At 48.0% G+C, this 15,092-nt stretch overlaps 1 protein-coding gene across 1 annotated transcript in view; it reads right to left on the bottom strand.

Moving 5' to 3' along the window:
* Positions 1–3,601: 3,601 nt before the first annotated feature.
* Positions 3,602–15,092, bottom strand: part of SLC25A21 (solute carrier family 25 member 21) — a 249,608-nt gene continuing 238,117 nt past the window's right edge. The window contains exon 11 of the mRNA XM_075282913.1: positions 3,602–5,518. Within this exon, the coding sequence (XP_075139014.1) occupies positions 5,457–5,518 (62 nt within the window). The 3' untranslated portion in view covers positions 3,602–5,456. The remainder of the gene's footprint in view (positions 5,519–15,092) is intronic.

The following is a 15,092-nucleotide window of genomic DNA, read 5'->3' as shown; positions in this document are numbered from 1 at the left end:
CCTTCCGCCTGGCGGCAGCAACCTCCGGAGGGGGAAGCCATTCATTTGAGCCGACTTTGGAGGGGGAAGCCATGACTGCGGCAGTCGTGGCAGGCAGGTTTTGGTCTCTCTTTATGTACAGAATCCTTCTCCTACTATGATAGCGACATGTACTGTAGGTGGCATCTGCATTAGGAATTTTGGTTTTCCTTCCTATCTTAGTAGCAGTATAAAAGAAATCATCAGATCTGTCACATGTAGGATACCAATGGCATCTGATGTGCCTCAATGTTATACAATGCAATACAGTATGTACGCTACTTTTTCCAGCAAATATAACAGAATACACATGTGAACAGAGCCTTACATAGATCTTTAATAAATTGTTGCTGGTCAAGGTCCCAAGGTCTTATCCTTCCACTCTGTATACTACGAGGGGAGATCTACAAAGACTGGCATATCCAATTTTAGCCTAAAATTCATTGACATAAAGTCAGGGGTGAATCTGCCGCTTTCGCCGCCCGAGGCGAACCACAGAAAGCCCCCCCCCGAGGAGGGGGCGGGGCGTAGCAAAGGGGGCGGGGCTTAGCAGGCAGAGAGCAGGCACGAAGAGGACCTGCTCTCTGTTTGAGCGTGAGGGGAGGCTGCTGGTGTCTGGAGGCTGCTCCAGTGGCCTCCCCAATCCACCGCTCGATGCTAAGCCAGTCCAGGACAGGTTGTCCTGGACTGGCTTAGGTAAGCAAAAATGCCGCCCTCCCTGGGGCCCTGCCATAGCGCCGCCTGAAGCGGTCGCTTCAGGTCGCCTCATGGGAGGTGCGGCACTGCATAAAGTGCACCAAATCTCTTAAAAGCCAAATACCTCTGAATAAATTTGCCACCTTTTGGTCAAAAATCAGAAAGATAAATCTACGCTTGTTATGTGTTGTAATTTACATTGTTTTCTGATATTAAGCTTAACACAACAGATTGTCTACAGCAGGGGTCCTCAAACTTTTTAAACAGTGGGCCGGAGGCAGAGCAGGTCGCACACTCATCAGGAGCGGTGCCCTCCAATAGGTAAAGTGAAGTGCGCTCCATGGCCTGGCCCGAGATCCCCAGGAGCTTCATTATAAATGCACGCCTGCCAGCGTTGTTGGCGGGGCCAGACAGAAGTGCTTGGCGGGCCGCATGTGGCCCTCGGGCCGCAGTTTGAGGACCCCTGGTCTACAGCATTAAGTGTGGCCTTCGACACGTTCTGACAGTTTCTGTACCTTGTATATCTGGTAGGTGGAGTTTGCTGAAAAGGGGCAAGTCTTAGGTTGCTTAAAGAGCATCTTTCATGTCCTCAGGCACATGCCGGTTTATATACCGCTAGAAAGCCGACAGTGTGCTGAATTCAGTGCACTGTTGGCTTTCCCGTTATGTGACCCAGGGCTGGAGATATCATTGCCGTTAATGTAGCTCTTCACCGTCAGAACCGCATGTGCCTGAGGACATGAAAGGTCCTCTTTAAGATGTGATATTTGCACTTTTTTGTCAGTTCTAGAAAGTCTAACAATGCGCCATTTATCATCCAGCATCAGCCGTGGTGATAAATCTGGTGCCCTTTAAAACTGCCTAGTCTAAGTTTGTTCTGTGTAAAACTTAGACATATAACTAGACCTTCCCTAATAGGTTTGTTGGATAGATAGAGACCAGTCACTCTAAACCCCCCTTGCTTCCGAAAAGTGGCGAGTGGCAAGGAGAGCCTCATAATATTGGTCAAATCTGAGACTTCTTTTTAACGCCACACATGGGAGCAGAGTGTATGGCAGAACTGCTAAGTGATCTGCATAGTATATAGGAATATATTACAGATACACATACACATCTTAAATAGACAGATGTGGCCGAGTTAACCCGAACTTCTACTGCAGCAAACAACATACAACAATGGAGCGTCATGGTCTAAACATTGTCCATGGATTCATCGGTTTTTCTTGTCTTCTGCAGTAGTTCTCTACATGCACAGACACTACATATATATTGGTGAAAGGTAAAGCTTGAAGGACGGGCATGTCAAGCCATTCCTTGCTATAGTAAATGACTGCACAGTGAGAGTGAGGCAAGGAAGATGAGGGTGGCTGACACATAAACATGCTGGTAAATGGATCTGACACACAAGCCCACACAAGAATTATAAAAACAATCTCATCAACCTTTTATTGACCTCCTGAGACGCATCAACAATGTACACCCATGACAAAGAAAGAGGAGTCAAAATCCAGGTCATTGTAGTATTACAATATCTCTTAAAGTGGTTTAGCAAAACATGGCTGCTTTCTTCCGCAAACAGCGCCCCAACTATCTATGGATTTGACAATGAAGGTCAGCTCGAAGCTTTCCAAGTCAATAGGGGCTAATTCCTGGTTCACATCTGCGTTCGGTATTCCGTTTGGGAAGTCCACATGGGGACCGCTCAAACTGACTACCGAACACATTGGCAAGTGCTGTGCAGTCTATAGGGTCCGTGTGCTTTCCTCTCGCTGCCCGCATGAGTCATGCACACATGAAAGTAGATCACAAAGTACTTTTCTCTCCGCATGACTCATGTGGACACCACACGGAAAGCACATGGATCCCATTATAGTCTATGGGGTCCGTGTGCTCTCATAAGCTCTCCGCTTACCAATGCGTTCGCTATTCCACTCAGGAGGTCCACATGTGAACTCCCTAAACGGATTACCAAACGCACATGAAGAACCAGGCATAAGCTAAAATTCCACTCACTACCACTAGACAGATGCAGCGCTGTAGTTGTTAGAAAGAGACCATGTCTTTCAGATCATGTAAAACTCCTTTATTATAATAGCAATGAACAATTATATCAAATTACAGAAGTTTTCTTCCCATATTGGTGGGTGTATATAAGGCTTACGCACATCCTGAGAGGAATATTTTATTATTTACAGGGGATCTCCACTACGATCAGTGGCGTAACTACCACGGAGGCAGCAGAGGCAGCTGTCACAGGGCCCGGGACATTAGGGGCCCGGTGACAGCCGCTACCGCTGCTATCATTATTCTCGGAGGTCTTTTCGGACCCCCGAGTATAATGATCAGGGCCCCCTGTTGGTGGAATACTTTCCACCAACAGGGGGCCCAGAAGCTGCAGCAACGGCTGAGACACAGGAGCTGCAGGTCTGGCTCCTCTCAGTGCTTCAGGACTCTCCCCCTCTCTCTCCCCTCCCTTTCTCTGCCTGTCCTCTGTCCACCAATGAGAGGGCTGAGGAGAGCCCAGGAGGCGGGGCTTATCCCTGCTGAGCTCCTGCCATCCTGCAAGAGAAGAAGAGGAAGAAGTTGCTCCAGGAAAATGAAACTAAAGATTCACAGGTACATACTGGGGTTACTATACTTATTAATGTCAGGCATTTGGGGTGATTACTTTTGTTTTAGTAACTCCATGTGCCTCATATTAATAGCAGTTAACCCCATCATGTCCCTCACATTAACCCCTGTGTGCCTCACCATAAGAGTTACTGATATGTGAGACATATGGGGGTAATAGTAATGAAGATACTTTATTATTACCTCCATGTCTCTCACATATCAGTAACTCTTATGGTGAGGCACACAGGGGTTAATGTGAGGGACATGATGGGGTTAACTTCTATTAATATGAGGCACATGGAGTTACTAAATTGTAATGCACACGACCAGATTTTTTTATCCACAATTGTCCTGGTATAGCGGTCAGCGGTGACGTGACAGTATTTAGTCCTGTAGGGGCCACTAAGGGACATAATACTGTGTGCAGGGGCCACTATTGGTGATAATAGAGCGCGCAGGAATGCGTAGGAGGGACTCGGTTGAGATCTTCGGTGTCGGGGGGCCCCATGTCAAAAGTTCGCCACGGGGCCCCGCCATTCCTAGTTACGCCACTGACTACGATGGTATTTGTATAAAGTCTGCAGAACAAAGCAGCATGTTGTCTATACAGTTATTGGTGCGAGTAAGGAGGGAGCAGATATGCCGTCTACACAGTTATTGGTGCGAGTAAGGAGGGAGCAGATATGCCATCTACACAGTTATTGGTGCGAGTAAGGAGGGAGCAGATATGCCATCTACACAGTTATTGGTACGAGTAAGGAGGGAGCAGATATGCCGTCTACACAGTTATTGGTGCGAGTAAGGAGGGAGCAGATATGCCGTCGACACAGTTATTGGTGCAAAGAGATGTAATAACTAAGATGTTTGCATAGAATATAATAGAAACAGGTTCATCTTCATTTTATCAGGCCTAGCATGGACACGGCTATTGACTTCACGCCTGCTCCATCCTCACACCCACACAGCTTCAGTTTCACATTAAGGCTAAGGGCTAGTTCACACGGGGGCAAGGAGGCGGATTTTGACAGTGCATAGCGCTTCAAAATCCGCCTCCATACAATGTTGGTCTATGGAGACCACTAGTGTTCTTTCTTCCGCTAGCGAGCTGCCTTCCGCCTGGCGGCAGCAACCTCCGGAGGGGGAAGCCATTCATTTGAGCCGACTCCGGAGGTGGAAGCTGTGACCGCGACGGTCGTGGCAGGCGGGTTTTGAACGAGCATCTCCACAACGTGGGGCCTCAGTTTGTAATGGTTTTCACTTGAATGAATGCCATATCAGACACAGCCTTAAAGGGATTGTTTAGGCATACTCTCCCACTCAAGGTAACATTAGCATGTGGAGATGCAGCTGCATGTTGCAAGGCAAATTGAAGATGCTCAACTGATATAGTGCATGGATACCAATAACCAGGAAAGGATCCGAGCAGATACTGGCTAGGATTTTGGATGATTGCCTCAGTAACTGATCACTATAGCTCCAACTACAAAGTGTCCTGCTCTACTGGGGTAAACAATGAACACTCCAACATCTCAAAAGACCAGAGTGGCCCCTTTATTCTGCTGACTAGTGAGGGCCCGGGGGTCAGTCCCAACACATCAGGCATTGATGACCTATGAAAAGAATAGTCAAACAATAGGGAACATTTCTTATCATTTGTACTCCAGAAAGTGGTGTACAAAATCAACAATGAGATTCCGGCTCTCAGTGGACAGAAGATGCTCCTAATTTATTAAGATGCATTCATTTCTTAGTAAATTAGGTGCATTTCGACCCATATATCAAGACTGGCGTAAGACATGCCAGTCTTGATAAATCCCCAGGACCAGAACTGATCAGCACAACGAAGGGATTAGGGATGAGTTGTAGTACCAGGCACAGAGATTTACATGGATGAACCCTATGAATGCAATGAACAGAGCATGGCTCTTACAGGACAACTTTGGTTCCTTCACTATATTTAGGATTACGGAGGACCCCTGTAATGTTTTACATAATTGTTTCAGTATGTTCCATTTCAGCAGTTGAGTATGCAGTATGTCTATCTCCATGATGTTATTCTTCTGCAGCTTCTGAGGACATTGTGCAATGAGTTGTTCTCCCAGGATGGCAGATTGCTCCTGTTGTACAGGTTACCAATGCTCCCGCAGCCAGGCATAGGAATATTCATAGACTAACAGCATCACGGCACCTCCTGCAAATACAACACAACAGGGATGTGAATTCTGCTTAAGTCATTTATTTGCATGTAGTTGCTCATTGCTTACATTAGGAAGGGAATGTGGGTGAGGAAGAAAATACAGGTAACACATACCAGACAAGAGGCCATGGGGGCAGGTTAATATCTTCCAAGACATCAAGTACAGGTAAAAAAAACCCAAAACAAACAAATTTGCTGTGTACAACTTCAGGACTGCGCTCAAAAACCTCAACACCTACCCTGAGCACAAACAATTGGGTGGATTGATCAGGACCTCTCGAATTCTGGCATAAAAAGGTGAAGTAAAGGTTTGGACTTTTAGAGCTTATATGTGCAAAAAGATTGTGACATGACAAGATTGCAATTTTTACACCACTTTTTCCACTTTACAAGATGGGAAAGGGGTAGTTTGCATGGCTACACCATATTCATCAAAGGTGTCTTTAAAAATTTTTTTTAAAATTTCCGCATGGTTACTTAAGTAATTGGGTGGCGTAGAAAGCTGAGTAACATCTTGGGGCAAAAGATTCTTTATATTTATCATGAATCAGGTAACATTTGATACATTTGGTGCAGAAAATACCAAAACAGACTCCAGGGGAACTTATTGCGAGGGGAATTTTTTGAGTCAGTTTTGAGTCTGAGTCTCCATTACGGTAATTTAAATGAAGCAAATGTCACAACCGACTTGATGTGAACAAAGCTCTTGAAGCCCTGAATTCTCTCTTAGAAGGGGCTCCATGTATTGTAAATGTAGCGGGGTAAACGTCACGGGGAAAAAACGCAACAGTCATTGCAAAGTGGCTAGGGAATCCCATCCACACCTTGCAGAAAAATATACACATGGGACATGCTGCGATTTCCAAAACTGTTGCGGTTTTGGAAGTCGCAGCATGTCAGTTATTCCTACAAAAATGCCAGAGGTTTCCCCTATAGGTGTAATGGAAGCAGAAAGTACACAAAGGAAACCTCTGCGGATTTTCCGTAAAAAGCTTCTAACCTATCTTAGACAAGTCAAAGCTAAGGCTCCATGTAGCGTTGGCAACACATCGCAGTTTTTCCCGCAGCGCTTTTTTGCTACAGTCCGCTATGTGGGGCCTTAGCTTTAACCCGTCTAGGAGAGTTTAGAAGGGGGATGAGTGGGAGAAAAGAAGACTAATAAGAAGAGAAGGAAGCATTTTTCTCTGCTAAGATATACAACAAAGTTTCTTATATTTGTTTTCGGCTAAAGGACCACGTTGCAAAAATGCATTGGAAAAAAAATGCTGTGTTTTACACTACCTGCAAAGTGAATGAGATTCTGGCTAATCTCATACACACATTGCAAACACGGCCGCGTTTTTGAAAATCGCAGTATGTCAATTATAGCAGCGGAAACAACGTAGTTTTCCTTATAGGTTTAATAAGGGAAGAAAATTCGCTGAGAAAAACTCAATGAAAAATGCTGCAGAACTAAAAGTTTCTGCTGCATTTTTTCCACAGCATTTTTTTTTTTTTTGCTGCATTTTGCTACATGGGCCCTACAGCCCTGTACTGTGAGAGCGGCGAGGAACAATACAGCGCTATAGACGCTACTGTGAGGAAGGGCGTGCCTGACTGACTGTCAGAAACGCCCTTCGGACATTGAAGAGCTACGGTACCAGCACCGATAGCTCTTCACCGGGGGCACAGAAAGTGAAAGCCAATAGGGCACTGAATTCAGCACACTGTCTGCTTTCTAGCGGTGTATAAAACTGCATGTGCCCCAGGTGGTGAAAGGTCTTTAAATGGGTTTTCTGGGCATTTAATATGAAGTTGATCTGTCCTTAGGTCATCAATATCAGACTGGTGGGGGTGTTGGTTGTCAGACCCCATTGAGTTGACTTTCTGCAGTGTGACAAATAGGTGCAACTCCAGCCCTAACCTTCTTTTTTAACTATATATTTTATTAGCCAAAGTAGAATTTTTTATATAATACAATAGGTTATTACTGAAGTCACTCTATTTTGGAGCAGAAGAAATTACAAATAGAAGGATAGCTATCAATCCCAATATTCGTAGCATATGGGTACTACTTACAGCAGCCTGTATTCTGCAGACTGAGAAGAGCAGCTATTCCGTTATTGCAGATCATCTTCCCTTTCCATAGACAGAATACAGAATCCCTTTCCCTGCTGTTACCCAGATCTCTCCTGTCCTTGAAGCACTTCAGGTAACAGGAGGATCCTGGGAATTGCAATATAAGCACTTCCAAAAGCTGAACCATCACCAACTATAATAGATGTGGTATGCATAGCTGGAAGCTTTAGCCTTTACTTCATGTGTGATTTCTGTGCTAGTTATATAAGAGTTTACAATAATGTCCCACTTTTTCACCACATATTTTTTATATTCATAACATTTCATATCTCTAGGGTTAAAGGGAGTTTGAATTCTTACACTCATTTCCCTTTCTGTGCATAAATAAACCACAAGTTTACAACCAACTAGCAGACCAGTAGGAAGGAATGAACGAAGTCCACGTACAGGGATTTCACGCAAAACTCGCACACATTAAGAAATATATCAGCTACACATAATAACTGGTTCAACTACTTATTCTTGGTGCTGCTTTTTCTTAAGTTACAACTTCTGTACAAAACCTTGATGTGATTTTTATGTTTTGTATATATATATATATATATATATATATATATATATATATATATATATATTAATTATTAGAGATGAGCGAACACTAAAATGTTCGAGGTTCGAAATTCGATTCGAACAGCCGCTCAATGTTCGTGTGTTCGAATGGGTTTCGAACCCCATTATAGTCTATGGGGAACAGATACTCGTTAAGGGGGAAACCCAAATCCGTGTCTGGAGGGTCACCAAGTCCACTATGACACCACAGGAAATGATGCCAACACCTCTGGAATGACACTGGGACAGCAGGGGAAGCATGTCTGGGGGCATCTAACACACCAAAGACCCTCCATTACCCCAACATCACAGCCTAACAACTACACACTTTACACACTCAATACCACCTCTCTGACAGTAGGAAAACACCTTGAAACATGTGTATTTGGCACTTGCAGTGAGGAGAGCTTGTCACCAGCAGTGAATTTGGCCCTTGTAGTAAGTTGAGGTTGGCACCAACATTTGTTTTGAAAATCAGGGTGGATTGAGCCTCTAACCAGCAGAGTTTGGGCAAATTCATGGTGGAGGGAGCCTCTAAAAACCCCAGTTTGGACCAATTCATGGTGGAGGGAGCCTCTAAAAAACCCAGTTTGGACCAATTCATGGTGGAGGGAGCCTCTAACCAGCCCAGTTTGGGCAAATTCATGGTGGAGGGAGCCTCTAAAAAACCCAGTTTGGACCAATTCATGGTGGAGGGAGCCTCTAACCAGCCCAGTTTGGGCAAATTCATGGTGGAGGGAGCCTCTAAACAGCCCAGTTTGGGCAAATTCATGGTGGAGGGAGCCTCTAAACAGCCCATTTTGGGCAAATTCATGGTGGAGGGAGCCTCTAACCAGCCCAGTTTGGACCAATTAATGGTGGAGGGAGCCTCTAACCAGCCCAGTTTGGGCAAATTCATGGTGGAGGGAGCCTCTAAACAGCCCAGTTTGGACCAATTCATGGTGGAGGGAGCCTCTAAAAAACCCAGTTTGGACCAATTCATGGTGGAGGGAGCCTCTAAACAGCCCAGTTTGGGCAAATTCATGGTGGAGGGAGCCTCTAACCAGCCCAGTTTGGACCAATTCATGGTGGAGGGAGCCTCTAACCAGCCCAGTTTGGGCAAATTCATGGTGGAGGGAGCCTCTAAACAGCCCAGTTTGGACCAATTCATGGTGGAGGGAGCCTCTAAAAAACCCAGTTTGGACCAATTCATGGTGGAGGGAGCCTCTAAACAGCCCAGTTTGGGCAAATTCATGGTGGAGGGAGCCTCTAACCAGCCCAGTTTGGACCAATTAATGGTGGAGGGAGCCTCTAAACAGCCAAGTTTTGGGAAATTCATGGTGGAGGGAGCCTCTAACCAGCCCAGTTTGGACCAATTCATGGTGGAGGGAGCCTCTAAACAGCCCAGTTTGGGCAAATTCATGGTGGAGGGAGCCTCTAAAAAACCCAGTTTGGACCAATTCATGGTGGAGGGAGCCTCTAACCAGCCCAGTTTGGACCAATTAATGGTGGAGGGAGCCTCTAAACAGCCAAGTTTGGACCAATTCATGGTGGAGGGAGCCTCTAAAAACCCCAGTTTGGACCAATTCATGGTGGAGGGAGCCTCTAACCAGCCCAGTTTGGGCAAATTCATGGTGGAGGGAGCCTCTAAACAGCCCAGTTTGGGCAAATTCATGGTGGAGGGAGCCTCTAACCAGCCCAGTTTGGATCAATTAATGGTGGAGGGAGCCGCTAAACAGCCCAGTTTGGACCAATTCATGGTGGAGGGAGCCTCTAAAACCCCCAGTTTGGACCAATTCATGGTGGAGGGAGCCTCTAAAAAACCCAGTTTGGACCAACTCATGGTGGAGGGAGCCTCTAACCAGCCCAGTTTGGACCAATTAATGGTGGAGGGAGCCTCTAAACAGCCAAGTTTGGACCAATTCATGGTGGAGGGAGCCTCTAAAAACCCCAGTTTGGACCAATTCATGGTGGAGGGAGCCTCTAAAAAACCCAGTTTGGACCAATTCATGGTGGAGGGAGCCTCTAAACAGCCCAGTTTGGGCAAATTCATGGTGGAGGGAGCCTCTAAAAACCCCAGTTTGGACCAATTCATGGTGGAGGGAGCCTCTAAAAACCCCAGTTTGGACCAATTCATGGTGGAGGGAGCCTCTAAAAACCCCAGTTTGGACCAATTCATGGTGGAGGGAGCCTCTAAAAACCCCAGTTTGGACCAATTCATGGTGGAGGGAGCCTCTAACCAGCCCAGTTTGGACCAATTCATGGTGGAGGGAGCCTCTAAAAACCCCAATTTGGACCAATTCATGGTGGAGGGAGCCTCTAAAAAACCCAGTTTGGACCAATTCATGGTGGAGGGAGCCTCTAACCAGCCCAGTTTGGGCAAATTCATGGTGGAGGGAGCCTCTAAAAAACCCAGTTTGGACCAATTCATGGTGGAGGGAGCCTCTAACCAGCCCAGTTTGGGCAAATTCATGGTGGAGGGAGCCTCTAAACAGCCCAGTTTGGGCAAATTCATGGTGGAGGGAGCCTCTAAACAGCCCATTTTGGGCAAATTCATGGTGGAGGGAGCCTCTAACCAGCCCAGTTTGGACCAATTAATGGTGGAGGGAGCCTCTAACCAGCCCAGTTTGGGCAAATTCATGGTGGAGGGAGCCTCTAAACAGCCCAGTTTGGACCAATTCATGGTGGAGGGAGCCTCTAAAAAACCCAGTTTGGACCAATTCATGGTGGAGGGAGCCTCTAAACAGCCCAGTTTGGGCAAATTCATGGTGGAGGGAGCCTCTAACCAGCCCAGTTTGGACCAATTCATGGTGGAGGGAGCCTCTAACCAGCCCAGTTTGGGCAAATTCATGGTGGAGGGAGCCTCTAAACAGCCCAGTTTGGACCAATTCATGGTGGAGGGAGCCTCTAAAAAACCCAGTTTGGACCAATTCATGGTGGAGGGAGCCTCTAAACAGCCCAGTTTGGGCAAATTCATGGTGGAGGGAGCCTCTAACCAGCCCAGTTTGGACCAATTAATGGTGGAGGGAGCCTCTAAACAGCCAAGTTTTGGGAAATTCATGGTGGAGGGAGCCTCTAACCAGCCCAGTTTGGACCAATTCATGGTGGAGGGAGCCTCTAAACAGCCCAGTTTGGGCAAATTCATGGTGGAGGGAGCCTCTAAAAAACCCAGTTTGGACCAATTCATGGTGGAGGGAGCCTCTAACCAGCCCAGTTTGGACCAATTAATGGTGGAGGGAGCCTCTAAACAGCCAAGTTTGGACCAATTCATGGTGGAGGGAGCCTCTAAAAACCCCAGTTTGGACCAATTCATGGTGGAGGGAGCCTCTAACCAGCCCAGTTTGGGCAAATTCATGGTGGAGGGAGCCTCTAAACAGCCCAGTTTGGGCAAATTCATGGTGGAGGGAGCCTCTAACCAGCCCAGTTTGGATCAATTAATGGTGGAGGGAGCCGCTAAACAGCCCAGTTTGGACCAATTCATGGTGGAGGGAGCCTCTAAAACCCCCAGTTTGGACCAATTCATGGTGGAGGGAGCCTCTAAAAAACCCAGTTTGGACCAACTCATGGTGGAGGGAGCCTCTAACCAGCCCAGTTTGGACCAATTAATGGTGGAGGGAGCCTCTAAACAGCCAAGTTTGGACCAATTCATGGTGGAGGGAGCCTCTAAAAACCCCAGTTTGGACCAATTCATGGTGGAGGGAGCCTCTAAAAAACCCAGTTTGGACCAATTCATGGTGGAGGGAGCCTCTAAACAGCCCAGTTTGGGCAAATTCATGGTGGAGGGAGCCTCTAAAAACCCCAGTTTGGACCAATTCATGGTGGAGGGAGCCTCTAAAAACCCCAGTTTGGACCAATTCATGGTGGAGGGAGCCTCTAAAAACCCCAGTTTGGACCAATTCATGGTGGAGGGAGCCTCTAAAAAACCCAGTTTGGACCAATTCATGGTGGAGGGAGCCTCTAACCAGCCCAGTTTGGACCAATTCATGGTGGAGGGAGCCTCTAAAAACCCCAGTTTGGACCAATTCATGGTGGAGGGAGCCTCTAAAAAACCCAGTTTGGACCAATTCATGGTGGAGGGAGCCTCTAAACAGCCCAGTTTGGGCAAATTCATGGTGGAGGGAGCCTCTAAAAACCCCAGTTTGGACCAATTCATGGTGGAGGGAGCCTCTAAAAACCCCAGTTTGGACCAATTCATGGTGGAGGGAGCCTCTAAAAACCCCAGTTTGGACCAATTCATGGTGGAGGGAGCCTCTAAAAAACCCAGTTTGGACCAATTCATGGTGGAGGGAGCCTCTAACCAGCCCAGTTTGGACCAATTCATGGTGGAGGGAGCCTCTAAAAACCCCAGTTTGGACCAATTCATGGTGGAGGGAGCCTCTAAACAGCCCAGTTTGGACCAATTCATGGTGGAGGGAGCCTCTAAAAACCCCAATTTGGACCAATTCATGGTGGAGGGAGCCTCTAACCAGCCCAGTTTGGACCAATTCATGGTGGAGGGAGCCTCTAACCAGCCCAGTTTGGGCAAATTCATGGTGGAGGGAGCCTCTAAAAACCCCAATTTGGACCAATTCATGGTGGAGGGAGCCTCTAAACAGCCCAGTTTTGGCAAATTCATGGTGGAGGGAGCCTCTAAAAACCCCAGTTTGGACCAATTCATGGTGGAGGGAGCCTCTAACCAGCCCAGTTTGGGCAAATTCATGGTGGAGGGAGCCTCTAACCAGCAGAGTTGTGGGAAAGCAGGGTGGAGGGAGCCTCTAACCAGCAGAGTTGGTGGAAATCAGGGTGGAGGGAGCCTCTAACCAGCAGAGTTGGGGGAAATCATGTTGGAGGGAGCCTAGTATTAGCAGAATTGTGCAACGCTTATGGTGGATGAGTATGAGGATGCGGAGGAATTGGAGAGGTTGAGTACAGACATGGAGTTTCATGTTGGGGTGCTTTACACAGGTGGGCACAAAAATGAAGGCTCTATCCAGTGGTGGTTCATTTTTATCAAAGTGAGCCGGTCGGCACTCTCAGCTGACAGACGGGTGCGCTTGTCAGTGATGATGCCACCGGCTGCACTGAACACCCTCTCAGATAGGACGCTGGCGGCAGGACAGGACAGCACCTCCAAGGCATATAGGGCAAGTTCAAGCCACAGGTCCAACTTCGACACCCAATACGTGTAGGGCGCAGAGGGGTCGGAGAGGACAGGGCTGTGGTCGGAAAGGTATTCCCGCAACATGCGCCTATACTTCTCACGCTTGGTGACACTAGGACCCTCCGTGGCGGCACTTTGGCGAGGGGGTGCCATCAAGGTGTCCCAGACCTTAGACAGTGTGCCCCTCGTTTGTGTGGACCGGTGAGAACTTGGTTGCCTACTGGAGGAACTGCCCTCCCTGCCGCCAACGTCACATGCTGGAAACATCTCCATCATATTCTGCACCAATTGCCTGTGGCAAGCATTGATGCGATTGGCCCTCCCCTCTACCGGAATAAAAGACGAGATGTTGTTTTTATACCGGGGGTCAAGGATAGCAAAGATCCAGTACTGGTTGTCCTCCATGATTTTGACAATACGCTTGTCGGTTGTAAAGCACCCCAACATGAACTCAGCCATGTCTGCCACAGTGTTAGTTGGCATGACTCCTCTGGCCCCACCGGAAAGTTCAATCTCCATTTCCTCCTCATCCTCCATGTCTACCCATCCGCGCTGCAACAATGGGACGATTCGAAGTTGCCCGGAAGCCTCCTGTATCACCATCACATCATCGGACAACTCTTCTTCCTCCTCCTCCTCCTCCTCCATTAAACGCAGTGAAGCGGACAGATGTGTGGACCTACTCTCCAGCTGTGACGGATCGGATGCTATCCCTAACTCCTCTGTGTGATCTGAGTTATCCCTGATGTCAATCAGGGATTCTCTCAGAACACACAAGAGCGGGATTGTAAGGCTCACCATCGCATCCTCAGAGCTCACCCTCCTTGTGGACTCCTCAAAGACCCGTAGGATGTCACAAAGGTCTCTCATCCATGGCCACTCATGGATGTGAAACTGAGGCAGCTGACTTTGTGGCACCCTAGGGTTTTGTAGCTGGTATTCCATCAAAGGTCTCTGCTGCTCAACCACTCTATTCAACATCTGAAACGTTGAGTTCCAGCGTGTGGGGACGTCGCACAAAAGCCGGTGTTGTGGCACATGCAGGCGTTGCTGGAGAGATTTTAAGCTAGCAGCGGCTACTGTCGACTTGCGAAAGTGGGCGCACATGCGCCGCACTTTCACCAGTAGCTCTGGAACATTGGGGTAGCTCTTTAGGAAACGTTGCACCACTAGGTTGAAGACGTGGGCCAGGCATGGAACATGTTGGAGTCCGGCAAGCTCCAGAGCTGCTACCAGGTTCCGGCCGTTATCACAAACGACCATGCCTGGGCCCAGGTGCAGCGGCTCAAACCATATTGCCGTCTCATCGAGGAGGGCATCCCTCACCTCGGAGGCAGTGTGCTGTCTGTCCCCCAAGCTGATCAGCTTCAGCACAGCCTGCTGACGTCTACCAACGCCAGTGCTGCAACGTTTCCAACTCGTAGCTGGGGTCAATCTAACAGCGGAGGAGGAGGCGGTGGCGGAGGAGGAGGCGGTGGCGGAGGAGGAGGCGGTAGAGGAGGAGGAGGAGGGGGGTGTTCTTCTCGTGTCCCTGCCAGGAATGTTAGGCGGGGAGACGAGGTACACCGGGCCAGTTTGGGAAGCAGTCCCAGCCTCAACTACATTCACCCAGTGTGCCGTCAGTGAAATGTAGCGTCCCTGTCCGCATGCACTTGTCCACGCGTCGGTGATCAAGTGGACCTTTGTGCAAAGCGCGGAACTAAGGGCCCGCCTGATGTTGAGTGACACGTGCTGGTGCAAGGCGGGGACGGCACACCGGGAGAAGTAGTGACGGCTAGGGAC

Source organism: Leptodactylus fuscus, chromosome 7 (genome assembly GCF_031893055.1).
Source record: "Leptodactylus fuscus isolate aLepFus1 chromosome 7, aLepFus1.hap2, whole genome shotgun sequence".
NCBI classification, from domain to species: Eukaryota; Metazoa; Chordata; class Amphibia; order Anura; family Leptodactylidae; genus Leptodactylus; species Leptodactylus fuscus.
The sequence above is the reverse complement of the archived record's forward strand: the minus strand, read 5'-3'. Positions and strand labels throughout refer to the sequence as shown.